General features: G+C 43.4%; 2 protein-coding genes across 2 annotated transcripts in view; one reads left to right on the top strand and one right to left on the bottom strand.

The window, feature by feature from the left end:
* The window catches only part of lrp1ab (low density lipoprotein receptor-related protein 1Ab), an 83,560-nt gene that overhangs the window by 9,215 nt on the left and 54,177 nt on the right, over window positions 1-20,168 (bottom strand). The window contains exons 40-79 of the mRNA XM_070839152.1: window positions 20,012-20,136; window positions 19,384-19,755; window positions 14,895-15,084; window positions 14,499-14,703; window positions 14,207-14,399; window positions 13,320-13,445; window positions 13,077-13,205; window positions 12,594-12,713; window positions 11,889-12,002; window positions 11,582-11,731; window positions 11,372-11,494; window positions 11,077-11,193; window positions 10,838-10,966; window positions 10,577-10,705; window positions 10,254-10,394; window positions 9,912-10,099; window positions 8,865-9,048; window positions 8,684-8,769; window positions 8,469-8,588; window positions 8,120-8,307; window positions 7,804-8,009; window positions 5,680-5,868; window positions 5,374-5,522; window positions 5,045-5,138; window positions 4,735-4,851; window positions 4,437-4,556; window positions 4,217-4,339; window positions 3,999-4,124; window positions 3,741-3,857; window positions 2,887-2,993; window positions 2,636-2,768; window positions 2,258-2,380; window positions 2,040-2,162; window positions 1,803-1,940; window positions 1,555-1,692; window positions 1,303-1,422; window positions 901-1,184; window positions 610-788; window positions 372-478; window positions 96-215 (exon numbers count right to left, since the gene is read on the bottom strand). Of these exons, the coding sequence (XP_070695253.1) occupies window positions 96-215; window positions 372-478; window positions 610-788; window positions 901-1,184; window positions 1,303-1,422; window positions 1,555-1,692; window positions 1,803-1,940; window positions 2,040-2,162; window positions 2,258-2,380; window positions 2,636-2,768; window positions 2,887-2,993; window positions 3,741-3,857; window positions 3,999-4,124; window positions 4,217-4,339; window positions 4,437-4,556; window positions 4,735-4,851; window positions 5,045-5,138; window positions 5,374-5,522; window positions 5,680-5,868; window positions 7,804-8,009; window positions 8,120-8,307; window positions 8,469-8,588; window positions 8,684-8,769; window positions 8,865-9,048; window positions 9,912-10,099; window positions 10,254-10,394; window positions 10,577-10,705; window positions 10,838-10,966; window positions 11,077-11,193; window positions 11,372-11,494; window positions 11,582-11,731; window positions 11,889-12,002; window positions 12,594-12,713; window positions 13,077-13,205; window positions 13,320-13,445; window positions 14,207-14,399; window positions 14,499-14,703; window positions 14,895-15,084; window positions 19,384-19,755; window positions 20,012-20,136 (5,942 nt within the window). The remainder of the gene's footprint in view (window positions 1-95; window positions 216-371; window positions 479-609; window positions 789-900; window positions 1,185-1,302; window positions 1,423-1,554; window positions 1,693-1,802; window positions 1,941-2,039; window positions 2,163-2,257; window positions 2,381-2,635; window positions 2,769-2,886; window positions 2,994-3,740; window positions 3,858-3,998; window positions 4,125-4,216; window positions 4,340-4,436; window positions 4,557-4,734; window positions 4,852-5,044; window positions 5,139-5,373; window positions 5,523-5,679; window positions 5,869-7,803; window positions 8,010-8,119; window positions 8,308-8,468; window positions 8,589-8,683; window positions 8,770-8,864; window positions 9,049-9,911; window positions 10,100-10,253; window positions 10,395-10,576; window positions 10,706-10,837; window positions 10,967-11,076; window positions 11,194-11,371; window positions 11,495-11,581; window positions 11,732-11,888; window positions 12,003-12,593; window positions 12,714-13,076; window positions 13,206-13,319; window positions 13,446-14,206; window positions 14,400-14,498; window positions 14,704-14,894; window positions 15,085-19,383; window positions 19,756-20,011; window positions 20,137-20,168) is intronic.
* Window positions 17,096-18,625, top strand: LOC139209443 (galanin receptor type 1). Its single transcript, XM_070839158.1, has one exon. It carries the CDS (start codon window positions 17,403-17,405, stop codon window positions 18,438-18,440), a length of 1,038 nt encoding a protein of 345 aa, XP_070695259.1. The 5' UTR covers window positions 17,096-17,402; the 3' UTR covers window positions 18,441-18,625.

Below are 20,168 nucleotides of genomic sequence, written 5' to 3' on the forward strand. Positions count from 1 at the left end.
GCGATGAAGACAAAAATCTGCAGACGACATATTAATGCAAGATTTCTAATCTTGTTTCACACCATTTTGTTTTTCCAGTGCAGAAAGAACTCAACTGTTTTTGATGCCAGAGACGGCAATGACGGGATCAGAGCCATCCAGACGAACACTGCCAATCACTGAGAGTTTAGCGTCCGCCCAGAAAAGACGCTCGTTGAAGTAGTCCACAGCCAAACCTGTAGAGACAAAGTAGTGAGCCGTGCAGATAAAGACATGACCGCCTATATAGAATAAAATAGAATTAAAGGCTGTATGTAAAGCTGTCTAGCTGTCAGTGCGGCGTAGAAAGTTGGACAAATCAGGGTTAAGATAAATTTTAATGCAGCACTGACCTGTGGGCCACTGGATGTTCTCATGAACTAGAGTTTGCCTGAGAGTGCCATCCATGGCAGCCGTTTCAATTTTAGGGTGGTTCCCCCAGTCTGCCCAATACATGGTACTGAAGTGAAACACATAGTTGGAATATACAATTACAAAACATACAACAGCAGAAACAGCCTGGATATAAATCATATTTCATATCATTGCTGCCCTGCAGCCGCTGTCAAAATGCTCAAAACTCTCACTTACCCCCTCTGTGGATCCACTACGATGGCATAAGGCTCGTCTATCATGCCAGAGATGAGGGTCTTGCAGTGCTGGCCTGACATTTGAGCTACTTCAATGACATCTCGACCAGAGTCTGTCCAGTACAGGTTACCAGCCACCCAGTCCACCGCTATACCACGAGGCATCTTCAGCTCTTTGATCTGGATATGAGCAGAAACGCATTCACAGGATGTTCATGTGCTTGTGCGTGTGGTGTGTTTGTAGTGGCATGGTGGAGAGTGTGTGTTCCTACACACATTTAACCAGCATTACCTGCAGGTTTGTGATTCTGCCTTCACTCTGCCGTCTGTTACGGCGAGAGTTGGAGGACGATGATGATGTGGACGGTCCTGGAAGTTCATAGGAGGAGATTCGACCCGTGTGCCAGTTGGTCCAGAAGATGTGGTTGGTCTTGACGTGCAGGTCCATCGCATCAATACGCACGCTGGCATCGCCCTGGAAAGTCTGCTCATAGCGCCAGTTGGGCATGCCGGGGTCCAGGCTGCGGATTTCATTGTCGTCAGCTATGTAGAGAATCTGTCGACTGCTGTTCATGCCTGGAAGGAAAAGAAAAAAGTCACAAGGATGGCATTTGAAAAAAAAAATGACTGAGTTTTAAAAAAGGAACCTAAAAGAAAAAGCAGTTCATAAAATAGATACAGTTCTGGTACTCACTGTCAGCCTTGCAGGTGTCATTAATCCTGGTGAAGTACTTATGGCAGCTGCACTTGGAGGAGCCTTTGGTGTTGTTACAAATGTGAGAACACACCCCGAACTGCAGACACTCATTCTTATCTAGAAAATGGACAGCCAAAGAAAAGTCATATTAAATGGAAAAATACTACAGCAGAGCTGGTCGCCTCCAAAGGGTAAATGTCCAAGTGAGTAATTGTTTGTCCGTGTGCGCTGTGTTTTGTGACCGTGTACCTCCACAGGTGTGGTGTCCTATCTTCTGGAAGCCTGGTTTACAGGAGCAGAAGGAGTCTGTGCCATTGGTGACACAGTGGGCCTCGTCTCCGTCGCCACACTGAGTCCTGTTACTCCTGCAGTCATTCAGTTTGGTGTCTGACCACAGAGACAAGCCATGTGAGTCAGCGTATTCAAACCCTGCTGATGCTTTACATTGGAATCCTGTGGTTAGCTGCAATATATAAATTATGTTCGACATGATGCACCTGTCTTGCAGTAGATCTCATCAGAGCCATAGTCCTCACAGTCATTAAAGAAGTTACAGCGCAGAGTGGAGCTGATGCATCTGCCATTGGCACACAGGAACTCATCCTTCTCACATGTTGAAACAGATGGAGGGGCCACTGTAGACATAATACACCCACACACACGTCAGCAATCTTCTTAATCAAAGCTGAGGAAGGTGGGGATTTCATAGCGATTAGAACGACTCCACAACATACCACAGTTAATTTCGTCTGAGTTGTCGCCACAGTTATTGACACCATCACACCTCTTTGACATCTGCAGACATACACGGTCGTTTTGGCATCGAAGAACTCTAGTGGGAGGACACTGGAACTTCCCTGAGCGACAAACAGAGAGAAAGACAAGAGGGTCAAAGACAAAGGATGAAGACTAACAGACATTTAACATGTGTGATTCATAAGGATGCACTCACTGCACTCTTCAGGGTTCTCGTCAGAGTTGTCCCCACAGTCGTCCTCCCCGTCGCACTTCCAGGCGAGGGGTTTACACAAAGTGTTATTACACTGGAACTCATCCAGAGGGCAGTGACGCCCAGCTGAGAAAAAGACAGAGAAATGGGGAAAGACTTTTACGAAGGGTGTAAAACATGACACACCTTTTCAGGGTACTTTGCATTTAGGTGATTTTTCTGCACAACTGGCCAAATTTGTGATCAGTCATAGTGGCACACTTCTGTCTCATTACAATGACGATTTAATTTCTTATTTCTTAAAGGCAGACATAGTTAAAACAAAAACAAATAATTAGAATAGTAGTAAAAAAGCATATACAGACACAAACAAACACTTACCAGCACTTCCACAATTCTCTTCATCACTACCGTCCATGCAGTCAGGGTCGGCATCACAGCGCCAGCGAATGGGGATACAGTGTCCGTTCTTACACTGGAACTGGTCGTTGTCACACTTCAGTTCACAACCATGCTGAAAAAAACATCATGGCCCGCAGGCAATAGGATAAGCATTTATACTTACGAACTGATACCAAACAACAACTTCATATTATTACAAGAGAGGGCACCCAAACGTTAAATTTTTGCACCTCATCGGATCCATCAGCACAGTCATGGTCTCCATCGCATTTCCATCTCCCGGCAATACAGCGGCCGTTTGTGCAGGCAAACTCACTTTCTGAACATTGTCGAGGCACTGCAGAAGCAGAAAGACAACATTCATGTTGATGATGACATCACTAAAAACGCTTAACAGTAAGCTACAGTAAGTACAGCTGTTTTGGCATTCAGCACAATGGGACAAGAGCGGAAACAACCAGAGAAGAAGACTGTAGACACTGAAGGAGTGATATGAAAGAATGAAATAAGCTCAAAAGTCTACATACAACATATTTTTTAATATACATTATTTAATTTAGAGGTTTATATGCATTCCCGTAAGCTATATTTGTGGTACTGATTACAATTGGCATAAAAAATAAAGCCTTATGCAGTGGTATTTAGTGGCAAAAGTTTAAAAGTACAACAATATTACAAAATTCAGGTATTTAGAGCTTAGTTTTCAGACTCTCACAGGCTGGATGGGGATCACAGTGGGACAGGAGCATGACAGTGGAGACAGCGCAGAGCAGGAGACGAAGCAGAGAGACGACACAGAATATGGAAGCTGTTCACGTATGAAGATGGAGTAACTTACCTCTGGCTCATGCCAACAGGACAGTATGAAATGAAACAAATATCAGATGACGTGAGGTGCATCAGAAATGACAGCGGATGGATGTTAGTGCTAGACTTAGTACGCAGAGTAAAGGCGCAATGTGAGTATGCTACCTGAGGACAAGGCATGGGCACGAGTGTAGGTTGACACTGGACGAGGTGAGATAACAGATGTTAACAGTATACAGTATGGGACCCTCATCTCTTAGCTCAAAGTGACACCTACTGCACTTGTCTTCGTCTGAGTTGTCCCCACAGTCGTTGTCGTAGTCACATTGCCAGCGGCCCGGCACACAGCGGTTGTTCTTGCATCTGAATTGGTACGGCTCACATGTCCTCTCAGCTGTACAAATCACAGAAAATGTTACTGTCAATCATATAAAAACAGAAACACAAAATCCTAACATGACAATTTGGAAACATCAGTATCATAAATGCATCTTTAGTGCATCTATCTAATTTTAAAAGGAGAGGATCTTCTTACCACACTCCTCTTTTGGTTCATCTGATGCATCACCACAGTCGTCCTCGCCGTCGCACTTCCAGCGAGCAGGAATGCAGCGTCCAGAGTCTTTACATCTGAACTCATCCACACCACAAGTCATCTGGGCTGGAGAGGGAAACATTTGAGGGTGGTTACATTTGGGAGTTGATAAGGATGACTCAGAATAAACAAAATGAGAAATAAAGTGGGCGTCTTACTGCAGTTGGCAGGTTCATCAGAACCGTCCACACAGTCATTGTCACGGTCACACACCCAGACACGAGGTATGCAGCGTTTGGTGATGGCACACTGGAACTGGGTGGGTGCACACGTGACCTCAGCTGTGGGAGAGAATAACAAATTTATAGTTACTATGTGAAATTAAAAAAAACATTATATATTATATATGATAAAACTGAAAAAAAAGCCTGTACTCACGGCAGTCCTTCTCATCCTCTCCTTCTCCGCAGTTGTCCTGACCGTTACAACGGAAGATGCCTGGGATGCAGCGGCTTGGGTGGGAGCATTTGAACTGGCTGGGCAGGCAGACGTGAATATCTGCAGTGCCATTATACAGGCAGACACACAGAAGAAGAGGAACAAAGGAATAGGTTTGAAACTACTAAGTAATGAATAATAAAGTGGTGATGGTAGTTCACAAAAAAACAGCCAGGGTAGAATGTAGATTTTTACATGTGTAAAATAATTATTTGGGGTTAAAAAAAGAGAGACGTACCACAGTTGGCCTCATCTGAGTTGTCCTGGCAGTCATTGTCTCCATCGCAGATGTAAGCAGGGTTGGTGCAGATGCCTGTGCCACACTGAAACTGCCCCGGCCTGCATTTGAACTGAGCTGTCATGGAAAAAAGAAATCGTAGTTGGTCAGGATCACACTTAACTTACACCACAATATGTTTTAACAATTCAACTCCTCCCTGCAGAATTGTCTCTTTTATGTTGAGCTCAGATCAGAACTAATCACATACATGGAGCTGACAGGAATCATACACACTATTGTCTGCCAATCATCTTTCACAAACACTTACGGCAGTCTGCTGGCTCATCTGACCGGTCGCCGCAATCGTCCTCTGTGTCACATTTCCACCAGAAAGGAATGCACTTGTCATTCTTGCACACAAACTACAGCAGGAAGAGAAAAATGAACACATAACACCAGAGCTCCTCTACTTTAATACCATTAGAAGAGCAATTGCTAGCTACTGTAGTACTGGGCAGCCAGCCAGCTGTCAATAGACAATCACCAGGCACAAGGAGTTCATCAAACAAGGGATACAGAGACATCGAGTTATGAGTTATTATCTATAGTCATTCAGCCATAATCGGATTGATGATGATGTTTACACAGTGTTGTTACCTGGCTGGCTGTACAGTTGGACATGCAAGTACGGTGATCATTGGCCAGATAGAAGTTGGTGGGACAGGCACACTTGTAGCCTTCTCCAGGAGAGAGGAGGCAGAGGTTACTGCAGCCGCCGTTGTTTATCTGGCACGGGTGGTTAAGCACTGGGAAAGACATGAAAGGAGAAATGTTTTAACCTCTGACTGCACAGATATATTTCTCAGCACAACACTGAGGTTTTATGATATCTGGATTAAAATAGGGACATTTGTAGTTAACGAGTGAGACATTAACATATGCTTACTACAGTGTGTCTCTTACCCTGGGGCTGACGATATGGATGGTAAATGTGGATGTCCATTGGCCGATGCAGGGTGCTGATCAGGGTGGTCTTGTTGGTACCCAGAGTCTTATGAGCTCTGTTGATGGACTTTGTCTCCCAGTCTGTCCAGTATATGTACTCCTCAAACAGGGTCATGGCAAAGATGTGGGGGATGTCCTGAGTGAGAACTGTAAAGCAACAGATAAGCATTAAACCACATTGTTCATGAAAGCCTACTGAATGAGTGGTCAAGTACAATAAATTTGTCAACAGAAGCTTGGTGGTGTTAGTTTATCAGTAGTGAAGTGAAGAATTTCTGTAGCAAATTAATCAATCAATCAATAATTTTTTATTCATATGGCACCAATTCATAGCAAAAGACTTCAAGACCAAAATCTTTAACATAACATAAAGAGATTCAATGATTTGAGAAACCCCACACAAACAAGCACTTGACGATGGTGGCGAAGAAAAGTTCCCCTTTAACAGGGATAAAAAGGGAGAGATCAGAGAGATCACAGTTTGTCACAGTTTATGACAAACAGGAAAATACCTGACTTTTCCCATTTCATAATATCTCAAAATGTCTATATTATTCAAGAAATTCAACTATTTCTTGCTGCTGAGATGTTGCTATATCCAAAAGAGAAACTGTTGGGACAACCTTGCACTTAAAATGTAAAACAGAGGCAGGGTGGGGTGCACAGCTACATTGGCTCCAGTATATCTGTGTGTTATGTAATGGCTTCTACGCCTCATTAGTCTTTACACTCTAATTGCACTTTTTCTGCTCCCATATACTTTGTTTCATGTGTTTGCTCTCAGTATTTGAGGCTGGTGCATTATGGAAACACGCCGCTCTGTTTCTGTCGTAAAACACAGCAATCCAAATACATCACACACACACACGGATCGGCACATGTGCATGCATGGAAAACACTTGTGGCACAAGTTCAAAACACCTTGTCAATCGGTGACCATGGTTTGAGTATGGATTATAAAAAGTGAGGTGCAACTAAATGTTAGCATCTGACAGGAGTAGGTTGAATTGTGATGTGTCAGATTAGCATGACGCTCCCTTTGGACAATCCTTATCTCAATTCAAACAAGCCAAGTCTTGCACTGCATATACACACAAGGCCACACCGCTGTTTGCAGTGTGTGTGTGTGTGTAGGCCATTAACTAGTGGTATAACACCACCAAGCTAATACAAGACTGTAAGGGGTTCTGTTATGAATTATAATTTTGAATTAATAGTAGTTTTCCCTCCAACATCCACATTAATCAGCAGGGTTTTCCTGTTGGAAGATTGTGTTGGATGAAACACTCAGCATGCTCAAAAGACTGTATACTATCCTATACATCCACAATGTAGCTTAGTGAATGTGGAAAATTTCAATACAAACGACCGCTGCACTCCAGAATTCATCTGCATGCCTGCTTGGTTGACAATATCAACTATTGTAGCGAGGGTGCTTAACAACTGAGCGCTATGCAGACGTCATATATGTTGGAGGCCTCCCTGATCAGAACAATCTCCCCCATTCAGTGGTTCTGTCCAATGAGCCTGTGCTGTAGGACTCCAGCTCAGCAAACAACCATCTGACCTGCCTGTGTGTGCTTGGTGGCTCCCAAACAAGTATGTATATGTATGCATGAGGAGAGGGAGCTCATTCAGTCAGTTGACAAGCTCATTAGCCTGTCACCCTGCAGCATTTAGACACAGCAAAACCTAATTTGCTGAATATTCAGTTTCTTTATTTCCTTGTTTCACTATCAGAGTGGTTTTGTCATAAGTCGTCTTTCAGGTTAAGTAGAGAAGCTAAAAAACCATTTAATGCTTTGCTTCCCCACCAGTTTTATTTAAATGGCTAAATCAATAAATGCACAAGTGGCGTCTTAAGTGTATCTTCTGTCTATAGTTACAACTATGTGGCATTGGACAGCTCCCTGGCTGTTTCTGCTATTAGCTATGTTTGATTAAAAAACAATCCAAACAAGATACGAATACTTAATCACACATGTATATTTCATATTTCAACAGACTAATATTAAGACTAGTACATGTGAGTGTAACATTGTCAAAAATTGTGTCATATATGAGTGTTAACTCATCTGTTACCTGTGTGTCTGTTTGATCCATCCAGGCTGGCAAACTCAATATAATCCTCCCTGGCATCAGCCCAGTATATACGGTCATTGATGAAGTCCAGGGTTAGTCCATTGGGCCATGTAATCTTATCTTCTACGATGGCACTTCTGTTGGTGCCGTCCATCCCGATTCTTCCAATGTGTGGGTTGTCGCCCCAGTCAGACCAATACAGGTACCTAACCAGCAGGGGAAAAACATAGTTTTACATTCACAGTATAGTGAATCTTGATCATGATTTACCTTAAATTCCAAATATAAGAAGCCTAATATAAGCTGTGCTTCTCACCCATAGCGTACATCCACAGCCACAGCTCGAGGTTCTCTCAGACCACTGTTAACCAACACAGTTCGGTAGGCCCCATTGAGCTTTGAGACCTCGATGGTGTCCCTGCCTTTGTCACACCAATATAAGTTCCCGCCAACCCAATCCACTGCCAGACCATCTGGGTTACTCAGGGAAGTCCGGTGCAAAACCTGCGAGTCAATGCGTTACACAGTTAAAGCTTTTCCAGGCAGAGATTAACATAATTTTCACAAAAAGAAGGAAATACTATGGTTAATGTGTTGGTTGTGCCATATATCATACAGCTAAAATCTTCAGTTAGATAAAAATAGCATTTGATTTCCTCACTGACCTCCATGTTGCTGCCATTCATATGCATGCGTCGGATCATGCTGCCCTGAGTCGTCACATCTGTCCAGTAGATCATCTGCTCTGCATAATGGAAGTCCAGTGCCACTGCATTATTGAGACCCTGGAACAGAAGTAGATTTTAGTAGTAGTATCAATAGGTGAGTGGCACGCTAGCAATAGGAACTTCAAGTCAAACTGAGAAACAGTGAGTCTCACCTGTTTTATAAGAGTGTAGTTGGTACCATCCAGGTTGAGTTTTCTCAGGTAGTATCGGTTAGCAAAGATCAAGTACGGCTCCTCTTCTATAAGCAAATACAAGACAGAAAACATGTGCGTCAGGAATGAATTGGCTATGAGTAGCCAGCAAAAATTCAAAGCACTCACAAGTGTGCCTTACCCGATGTGGACTTGCAGATGGTGGGGTCATTGGGGCTGAGTTCAAAGCCATCCACGCACAGACAGTGGAAACTACCATGTGTGTTGATGCAGCGCTGAGAACAGGGGTAGGTGGCTGTGCACTCGTCTATATCCACACATGTCTTTCCATCCCGCTTAAGCTGGAAGCCAGGATGACACCTGCACTGAAGGGGCAAAGAGCACAGGAGAGATGTCAAAATCTCACGGCCTATGAGTTCTGACACCTCACTCTTTTAGTCTAGACCAATTACAAGGGCCTGCCACTGCCTGCCACAAAACCTCTGTCAATCAACCTGATAGATATGTTCCTTTCACCAAAAGGCAATTTTTTGCCCAGTTCACATGTAAAGACCAGTTGGTGCTGTTAAATAAGCTGCATAAATAGCTTCATCCTACCACAAGACATGGTAAAAACATGTATTCATTGCTAATCGAAATCAGCTTGAAACGTCACTTCTCATGAGCACGTCTGTGTTTTGAAAGACACCAAAATACATTCTCACACTTCCAAATTTTACTCCTTCGCCATACCTTCTCAGTATATTAAGCAGATATATGCACAAAGGAAATCACACACCAGGGTAAATATGATGGTGGGTGAACACTGACTCTGCAATATTACCAACCCTCCACTAGCCTAAAGTGAATTCTGTTTGGTGTATAAATTGTTCCTTATTATTTTCAAATGAAGCTCTGACCACAGCCTCAACACCACAAACATGAGAGTTCACACAGAGTTCAAGCTGTTCTTTGACTGGCCTCCTACTTTCAAGAACGAGAGCCAAAACATGTTTTTCTCTTACATAACCACATGCCTGAAGTGAGTGGTTCTCAGCCTTTTTACTTCAGGTCGTCCCTAACTCACCATTAGGTCGTCCCTCGCTCACCCCATTTGTCAGTGAGGTAACTGTGTGCCTATTAGACGTATAATTTCTTGGCATATTCAAGTCAGTGAGTACGTATAGTAATTTGATTTGCTTTAGTTGCATTGCAAAAAATGGGGGGAAAAAAGCATTAAAACGATTACCTTGAAGCCAATCTTGAGGTCATCACAGAGCTGCGAGCAGCCACTCAGCTTACTGCTAAGACACTCGTTGATGAAGCAGTTGAGTTCATCCGAGCCATCACCACAGTCATCATTGCGGTCACACAGCAGAGTCTCATTCAAACACTTCCCATTACGGCACATGAAAGCTGACTCATTACACGTCCTCTCTGAAATCATAGACAAATGGCATGTTATATTAGTGTCACTTTGAGACAGGGTGCAGCTTTGGACTTTCTCATATGATTCATAGTTCATTATGTTGGAAAAGAAATAAAAGTTATAAAAAGATTAAAAAAACAAAACAGTGATTATAATCCCTACCTGTGTCAGTGCAGCGTGGGTTCTTGGGAGCTTCATCGGAGCGATCCTGACAGTCAAACTCTCCGTCACACTGCCATTTCTCCTGGTTGAGGCAGCGGCCATTTGCACAGCGAAACTCATCTGGACCACATGTTGGGTATTCTACACCAGAACAAGAGCATGTTTGTTATTAACCTCAACCTCAGTTTGTGGCACAACAAAAATAATCAAGAATCACATTCTTTCACAACAAATTTTGTGGCAAGATTGTTTTGTTTTTTTTTTAACTTTCCGCTCTGTGCTTCCTGCATTTCTCTTCCAGGATCATAATCACACACACTCACCACATTCTGGGGATTCATCTGAGCCATCGGAGCAGTCAATGTCATGATCGCACACAAAGTGTTTGGGGATACACTGTCTGTTCTGGCACATGAACTCAGTCTCAACATTACAAGTGTTGTTGGTGTACACTGGAAATGGAAAAGAACACACCGTGGTGAATGGACATGGAAGTGTGTCTGAGTGTTTCTATTTTTTTTCTTCAATCACAACACAAAGAGGACAGATTTTCCATGGTGTCATTTTGTAACTGTCCCACTCACTGCAGCCAGCTTTGACACTCTCATCAGCTCCATCAGGACAGTCTTTGTCTCCATCACACTTCCAGCGCTGGGGCACACACATGTGAGAGCCGGGACACTGGAAAGCCTCAGGACTGCAGGTCTTGGATTCTGTGACAACATTATGGAAAAGTTATATGATCATCAGGAAATCTTACGCATACAGTTAAATGCCTCAACTGGGAGTGGTTAGACGGTACAGTAAGTAATATGTCACTTACTGCATTTCTGATCCTCATCAGAACCATCGCCACAGTCATCAGAGCCGTCACATACCCAGTGGCTAGAAATGCAGCGGTGGTTCCCACATTCAAACTGGGTGGATGTACAAAATTTGTCTGCAAAGGAGGGCAAAGACAGCTCAGCTTTTTGGACAAATTATTTAATTTACCCTAACCGTAAGTCAGGTTTTTCCATGTGCAGTGGGAAGCCAAAGGAAAAACAGTCTGGTTTTTCTGGTATGCTTTGTGTTAAAGAACATAAGGGTATTTGAGGACAACTTTGTAGGAGACTGACCACAGTGTGTCTCATCAGCTCCGTTCTCACAGTCATTCTCCTTATCACAGGTCCAGCTCATAGGAATGCAGCGACCACTGGGACAAGCAAAGAAGTTGACTGGACATTTAAGCTTCCTTTTATCTGTGAGAGAAAACAGAAAAAGCGTAAGAATCTTTGACATTGTAAGCAAAGCTGAAAGGAATTTAGAGTGTAAACAAAGCACCCGACCTGGGCAGTTTTTCTCATCTGAGAAATCTCCACAGTCGTTGTTACCGTCACACACCCATGAGGACAGATAACACAGAGTAGTTTTCTCACAGTTCTGGAAGGATACTCCTTTCACTCCCAGGCGGAAGAAACGGGAGCAATCAGTGGGTTCTGGGAATAATGGAAAAAGCTTTTTAACACTAACCTCAAAGAAACCTGGTTGTAATTCATTATTTTTCCATGCGACTATAGTTCTTGTTAAAATGCAGCGGAGAGCCAGCTTTCCTCTTGAATTATTGTTCCCAAATCATTACAACAGATTACTTACGGCAGTTCATTTCGTCACCAGCATCCTCACAGTTGACCACCTGGTCACAGCGGCTGTAGTTGGAGATACAGCTTCCATCTTTGCACTGGAACTCTCCCAGTTTGCACAGAGTCACTGTGGGATGCACAGGAGTGTTTACAAATGCGGAGGAAGTACACCCTCACAAGCAAACACAACTTATTAGTCGACTCTACAATTATACAGTGCCAAATGAAGCATTAAATGCTTGATATGTGCCTAAAATTAAGCAAGCGCTAAGCACTAAAAACAAGTTGGTTTTTTTAAGATTACTTTTTTCCTCCCTCATAGGAAATGAGGGAGAGAGAGAGAAAGAGGGATACGACATGCAATAATGGTCGCCAGCTGGACTTGAACCTGTGATGGCTGCGGATGACTGTGTGGTCATGTAACCATTTGGCTAGCAGGACGCGTCAAAACGCCAAGACACAAGCTTAACAGAGAACATCCAACACCTGCAGCCCAGGCCATAAAGCCCTCTCATCTTATTAATTTGTTCTTCAGTCAACCAATCCAGTTAAAGTGTCATTAAAATGTGCAGGTCAGGCAGTTTGATCAGATAAGAAAAAACATTTAAGTGTTGCACTAAATCTGATGACATGGCTAACACCAATTCTCTTTTCACATCAATCAAAAGCTTAACTAATGATTTCTCAAACAGGTGCAAAATTAACATTTATGACTTACTGTTGCAGGGCAGCTCATCTGAGTGGTCACCACAGTCGTCAGTGCCATCACACCAGAACTGGTGGCCGATACAGCGGCCATTCATGCAGCGTCTGTAGCCTTTCTTACAAATTCGATTGGCTGTGGAGGAAGAATAGTTCATTAGGTTGAGCCAAAGAGCACAGTCCTATTTTGTACATGTTCAATATAATCTAATCTACTCATTTACTATTCTATAAATGAAACTGATGACATGTTCTGTATCAGACAAACATAAAACATTTCTATCCATTTTCTTTCCTGGTAGTCATTTTCTCCTTGGCAATTATATTCACATATTAGCCCTTCCTCTCCTCACGATCCAATAATAATTCATTGTATTTGTGCACTCATTCTACGTTGCTTTGAATATGACCATCAGCTAATTATCTACAAACGATAAAATATAAATGATGAGCTGTGACAGCTCATTGGTTACCGACTAATAGCCCCATAAAAACTCACCACAATAGGACTGCTTCTCATCAGACTTGTCCTTGCAGTGGGCCATGCCATCACAGGTCAGGCTGTAGTTAATACAGTCGCCGTTTCCACACTCAAAGTCATCCACACTTCCACATGACATATTCAGTGCTGGTGAGGCAGAAACATTTGACTTCAGCAACATTAAAACATTCAGGAGAGGAGGATTTGTAAAATTTGATTCTCAAGTGATTGAAGAGTTTCTCTTTCTTATCTCTCTCTTACAAGAGCAAGTGTTGTCCTCCAGAAGTTGTCTGTCTCCACGGCAACTACAGTTGACCCGTCCATCGGATGTGGGCAGGCACAGGTCTTGGCAGCCTCCGTTATTTGTTCGGCAGGGAGAAAACTCACCTGAAAAATATATAATACAGGAAGTTTTTTTAGGGTAGTAATGTTATGTGTTATTTACCTATTGTTAATGGCCGACTGTTAAGCGGAGCATCGTGTAAAGCAGTTAATGATAAAAAAGTCACTATGCTCAAACACAGAGTGAGTGAAATAGATCAACTATTTAACTTGGCCATATTTATAGTGTGGACATGGGCTTTCATGATGTACAACATAACGAGACTAAGACTCAACAGCCATGCTAGTGGTTCTGTGAGGCTAAATGCTAACATAAAAGCATGCTAACATGCTGGTGTTTAGCAGCTACAATGTTTCATAATCTGGGTTAGCTGTGTTTGCACTCTAACGTTTGCTAATCAGCAATAAACGTGAAGTATAGCTGAGGCTGATGGAAATGTCATTCGTTTTGCAGGTGTTTGGTCATAAATCACACAATTGGGTGGCGTTAATGATGGCACTGGAGGAAAAGTCCAAGACAAAAGTGATTACAGTTCATCCTGAGCAGGACATGGTTATCTGTGCCAAATTTCATTGCATCAAAAATACTTGTTGAGGTATTTTAGTCAGAACCAAAGTGGTGGACAGGCAGACCGACCAACAGAACAACATGGACATCCCTAGAGCCACAGCAGGGCTAAAAAAATACAACCAACCATTTTCAGATGATGGCAAAGCAGGCCTTTATAACATCAATTACTGTCTGGATTTGAAAGGAGCAACTTAAACAAAATTTAAAGTGAGTGATTTCAGTGAATAATACTTACAGCTGTTGGTGTCATTAGCCACGGCAACGATGCCCATTGGCTGCTGAGGGATGTCAGCACGCAGCACTTTCATGTCTCCTCCTGTGTATTTGTCAGCTCTGAGGACGGCCCTCCTCACCCAGTCAGTCCAGAAGATGTAGTCTCCATACACAGCCAGGCCGAACGGATGGACAGGCTCGTTCTTCAACAAGACCTGAAGCAGAAAAATTTAGGCATCATTTCACAGAACACTGAAGTGTAAGTCAATGCCTTGATGCAGACTTCTTTACAGCCAAAGGAAGGGCTGTCTTACATAACGGCTGCTTCCATCATATTCGCAGCGCTCAATCTTGTCTAGTGTGGCATCAGAGAAATACAGTTTCTCAGCACGGTGATCTATGGCCAGGCCGTTGGGAGTTTTGATGTCACTGCCGATGATCACGAGCACATTGGCTCCATTCAGCGAAGCCCTCATGATGCTGGGAGCCTGCTCATTCCAGTTGGTCCAGAACATGATACTGTAGTGGGAACAAACACAGGACAAAAATAGTGATGCAGAAGGGGGGGATCCCAAAATGTCTTGGCACAAAGTTACGCTTGACTGAACTAAAATAGATCTCCTGTTCAAAAGAAAGAAAAAAAGGAAAATAGTATTGGAACTGGGCCCTGATGCAGTGCAGAACACAAAGTTTCAATATTAGTGACTCACTCCTGACACTCGTCCAGCACAAAGGCTCTGGGGTGGTCCTCTCCAGACATGGTGACCACAGTGTTGCGATTATACGCCACAGAGCGGCTCTGGTCCACAGTGTGGCGAGTGATGGTGGAAGTGGTGTAACTGGTCCAGTAGAGTGTATCCCAACCACGGTGATATGCCAGGCCCTCAACTGACCCTACATCTGTGTAACAGAAAAGACAGAAGTTGGCCCTCGGTAAACATTTTGGACCCATGACGACAGTTTGTACTTCTTTTGTCTTCCAGTCAAAGCTGTAAGACGCATAAAGCTTGAGAAGAACAAACTCTTTTTATTTCACTATATAAAATAGCTTCTCTCTGGGGTGTTAGTAGGAGGTTTAATGAGGACCTTTAGCGATAATTCAACAAATCATTTATCACTGTCATAGTTTGCCAAGTTGCCGCCATGATTAACTTTGTGAGATTTCATTAAAGGGGCAGCGGTAAATGCCTTTAAAGTTATCCCCACCTTCCCACATCAGTTCAGAAATGGTGAAACACTCTGAGGAGGAAAGACAAAGTTAAAAAGAGAAGTAAAAAAGAAAGACCAAAACTAAATTGGTACCACACAGAGCACGCTGTGCCACGCCTGCTGTTGCTGGAGAGAGTTTAAAGGGTCTGTATCATCCTGTCATTTCATGGCTGACTGCCTGCACATACAAATACAGCTCCCTGTGGACACTCTCATTCATGGTGACTTCTTGTTCTGGGAAGAAAACTGCCACTGGAACAGCTCGAATCACTTTAGGGACATAAGACAGGGTGAAGAATTCAGCCGTGACAGCAAAGATAAAGCAGCTGCTCTAAATATCCATTGTCCTTTTGTCCTGCGACCCCCCCAACTCATTGTACATACAATAGTAGTAATATTTTCATCTGTAGTGTCTACATGACTCACATCATCATGGAAAAGGACACTGTGCTACAGCCTTTTAGGCACCAAGGCGAGCATCCATCTGTTCTTTGTCACACTAGCAGCCACATTTATGACCACTTAAACTCAACAATAAAAATCTGAACACTCCACGCAACTATTTACTCTTGGCTCAAAGTCAATAATTGAGGTTTAATAGATGTTTCAGATGGGTGACAGAGTGCCATAATCAGCCTTAATGACAATTTTAAGTCTGAATACGTCGTTTACAAACCTAAATGTAACTAAAAGACCAGTTTAGGGCCAAACAGAGTCGCGCAAACAAAGTCATGCTTTTATTTTTCATCCTGAACAATCAGGCTGTACAAAACAGTAATAAGAAAAAGGCGTTCCTGTGCAGCTAAGTGCTTGGATTAAAGGAAGATCACACACTGAACAGGAATGAATGAAGTAGGTTTGAATAAGTATTGAGAATGTGTAATGAGAAACAGCAGTCTCCCCTCCCCTTGCCTAGATCAGCTCAGCCTCTGGTTACTGAGCAAACAGTGGTGTAAACCTGTCGGGATGACCATTGTCCCCCAGTGCAGAGCCTTTCTAACCATCACACGAGTGGTATAATAATCCAAGAGACACCTGAGAATTACTTTTGTTTCTGGTCATTTTTTCAATTGCTAATTTTTTTCTTTCAAGGACTGAACTTTATGTTAATTGTACATTAACTCTTCTGCTAGTGAAGTCTACTGGTTACATGTCTCTGAAGAGCCTCTAAATGGACAAGAAGCCGCGGTGACCACTTAGCATCAAGTAGCATTGACTGCTTTTAAAGTGGAATGTCTGTTAGCAACCACTGGGATGAATTTGTCCTCTGTTGCCTGGTTTCAAGAAATCAATACAGCCACAGAGTAACTGCTGCACTGACATCTCTCCGGTTTTGACCCCCTCTTCCTTGGATTACGAAGGACATGCTGTTGAGCCAAGGAAACCACTGTGCAAGGACTGCTCTTTAAAGGTCATGTTTATTTTTACTTTTTTTTTAAACTGCATAATAGTACATTTTAAGTATTTTTAAGTATTTAAAGTTTTGACACCAGTCCAATGCAACGATATGATCTCACAGACTATCGCTAGATTTTCTTTTGCCAAATAAGGAGACCATCATATCCCGTCAACTTTAAGTGGTTACATTTTTTTTTTTTACAAACAAACGGCAAAGGTGACAGAGTTAGAAAAACTCATTTTGAGAAGGATTCAACCAGACATGAACAGATGCACCTGTGGCTCAATGGGTAGCAGATTTGACTATCTCTGGGCACTTGAAAATGAATTCAGACTGCAGAATGATGGACTGTATAATTTTGCAGGTCACATTTACAACTGAAGAGGCAAACTAAAACCAAACTGGAACACACCCTCTTTATTCTCTTTTCCTGAGAGAGCACATATTAGAAATGTCATTGAAGAAGTCAGCTGACCAGTGTGATCTTAACTGCTAAACTACCTGAACCGGAGCCAGGAGATGCATCACCCACTGCATGAACATACTTTTCTGACACTTAACTTTAACAGGCCATTAGAGTAATTACTCAATAGACTTTTATTGTGTATTCATGGAGACTTTCGGGCAGCAAGTAAACAGCAGCAGCCTTGGCCAAATTCATAGGCCAGATGAGGCTTTGATTAAGGCGTTGGTGCCCATCCTGGATGGGCTGATTCTGGTGACTGGCCTGGTGGGCCAAATGCTGGTCATCACCATTCTTACTGGCAGGAGGAGGAAAGAAAGTCAACCCCCACATGGTACAGACACCCTGCTGCTGGCTCTGAGTGCTGCTGACCTGCTGCTGCTGCTCTGCCTGCCTTTCCACACCTCTGCCATCACCCTGGGCTTCTGGCCTTTCGGCAGCTTCCTGTGCAAGACCATCAGCTTCCTGGGCGTGGCTTGCTCAGCTGCTTCAGTCTTTACTCTAGCAGCTTTGGCCGTGACACGTTATCTTACAGTGGTACACCCCACCTGGGCTTACCGCTCGAGAATGCACCGACGCATAAAGCTGACTGTTGCTCTGCTCTGGGTCCCTGCCTCGGCCTTGGCAGCGCCGCAGTTTGCCTTCCGCACAGTTACGGTGTCCAGTGCCGTGTACTGCTTTGCATTCCTGTCCGACTTCAGCCAGCTGGTCTACAGCATCGCCCTCTTCCTGTTTGGCTTCGCTCTACCACTGGGAATCATTGTACTGATGTACGCAAAGATTTACTGTTTTCTACGACATGCCCGGCTGCTTGGGAACGCTCCCCAGTTGGAGCGCTACCAGAGCCAGGTCACTCACACTTCAGCTCTGCTGGTCCTGGTCTTCACTCTGCTCTGGCTGCCCTCCTATGCCCTCATGTTCTCCTTCATTGGAGGATCCATTACAGGCTCACCTGGCTACAACACCATTGCCATCCTGGCCAGACTGTTGGCTTCCTCAGTAGCAGTGGTAAACCCTCTACTGTATGGGTTTATGTCTCAGAAGTTTAGACGGGACTTACTAGAGCTGGGGAAAGAACGCTGGGCATGGTGCAAAAGCTGTCTGATTAGCTGTCCTTGTGTGATGGGCAGGGACATGGTACAGCCCTTTGAGCTGGACACAACCTCGGAGGGAAACCAAAACTGAATGTTCGGCCAGAAAGTAATGCTACCTCATTACTCATTTAATCCTGGAAATAAGACTAGAAAATGTGGCAATATTAAAAGAAATATTGAATATAAATATTAAAGAAATACCATTCCATCATTAAGAACATTTTACTATCTCTCTATATATGCATATATCACTATGTGGAAATGTATTCACAATTACAAAGGTAATAATAGTTGTATTTAATGCGATGAACTTCATGCTATTGTTATGTATTGACTTCAGGTAAAAATTGGCTGGAATACACTCTGTATTTGGTGGGTGAAAAACCACTCTGGAAAAACTATCCATCATGTTCACAATCCTGATCCAAAACCCTGACCCCAATTTAACATCAATAAACACAGTGACCCCCTGCACTTCACTTGTTTTCCTGTCTTTCCTATAAAAGAATTGATGTTTTGAATATTGCTTGCTCAGAAGAGCTTTGGTCCAGGGCTTTTAAATGTGATGGTTTTCTGGATGGGGTTCAACAACCTACTCTTGAATCATTTAAAGCGAGTGGGATTTTATAGACACTTCAGTATTGAAACAAGCAAAAAGCACAGTATTTGCTTGTGTGTGTTTACGTGTGCAAGTGTGTCTTCTTCAAGTGGCAGCCCTAAGTGATGTCAATCTCCTCTAGTTGAGAAGCTGCAGCTGTGTGTACACATTACAGCGGATCCTCCTGGGTGGTGCTTGTGTTGTCAAGATGCGTGATGATGGTTGTTTATAGTGTCGAGGAGACGAGGGACAACATTCAATTATTAATGGGCAGGATAAAAGAAATGGTACCACAAAGCAACACAGCTGAAATATATGTAGACAGACAGAGCAGAGGGAACGCTTTAGGTGAAGTGATGAGTGATGTTCTGCAGAGTTTTGGGGAATTTATGAGGTGTTAAAAACAATGACATTTGGCTGATGACTCCATACTTACTGTCCACTACAATCTTGCGGTCTGTGCCATCATCATTGATCTGCTGAATGTTGCCAAAGTGGATGTCGCTGAAGAAGACGCGGTTGGCTCCTTTCCCTCCCCCGCCATGGTAGTCAAAGCTGAGGGCGATGACATTCCTCATATGCTCAGGGTCTTCAAATGGTTTTATTGGTGCGTTGAGGTTTGTCTCATCGGACAGGTGGATGCTCTTTAGAATGGTACGCTCTGAGTACAGCAGATATCCGTCATAGTCGCGGCAACTGCGGTTGTCCTCTGCCAGCATGCCGTGAGCACAGGCGCAGGTGCGCTCCGCGTTGCCACGGTAAAGACACAGCTGTTCACAGCCGCCGTTATCTTTGCAGACGTTGGTGCCTGGGGAGAGTGTGACATGTTCATGAGGTGTGTTGTTAAACAAATAATGAGCCTGGTTAAACACAGCATTTCATCGATTCCTGGGGGGCTGTTGATTAAGTTGGGTGGTTTTTATCATTAAATGTGTGATGGCTTGTTTTTGTATACATGTGGAAATCAAGGTCACCCACTGTTCTTTTGAGACCATTTCTCACAAAAAAAGATTTTTATGGTTTGTGTTCACGTTTAGGGGAGTGTGTTTAATGTGTGCTCCTACCTTGTTGCCTGGCCCTGTTGAAAACCTTGATGTCCTTCAGCTGTACACCAATGCCAGTCCTGAGCTGCACAGCATCTGTAGCGTTGTCTTTGTTGCCTCTCTTAATGGAGCCATTGGCATGAGTCCTAAACAAAAGAAAATAAGACTGAATCAATTG

This window comes from Pempheris klunzingeri, chromosome 11, assembly GCF_042242105.1.
Source record: "Pempheris klunzingeri isolate RE-2024b chromosome 11, fPemKlu1.hap1, whole genome shotgun sequence".
Classification (NCBI taxonomy): domain Eukaryota; kingdom Metazoa; phylum Chordata; class Actinopteri; order Acropomatiformes; family Pempheridae; genus Pempheris; species Pempheris klunzingeri.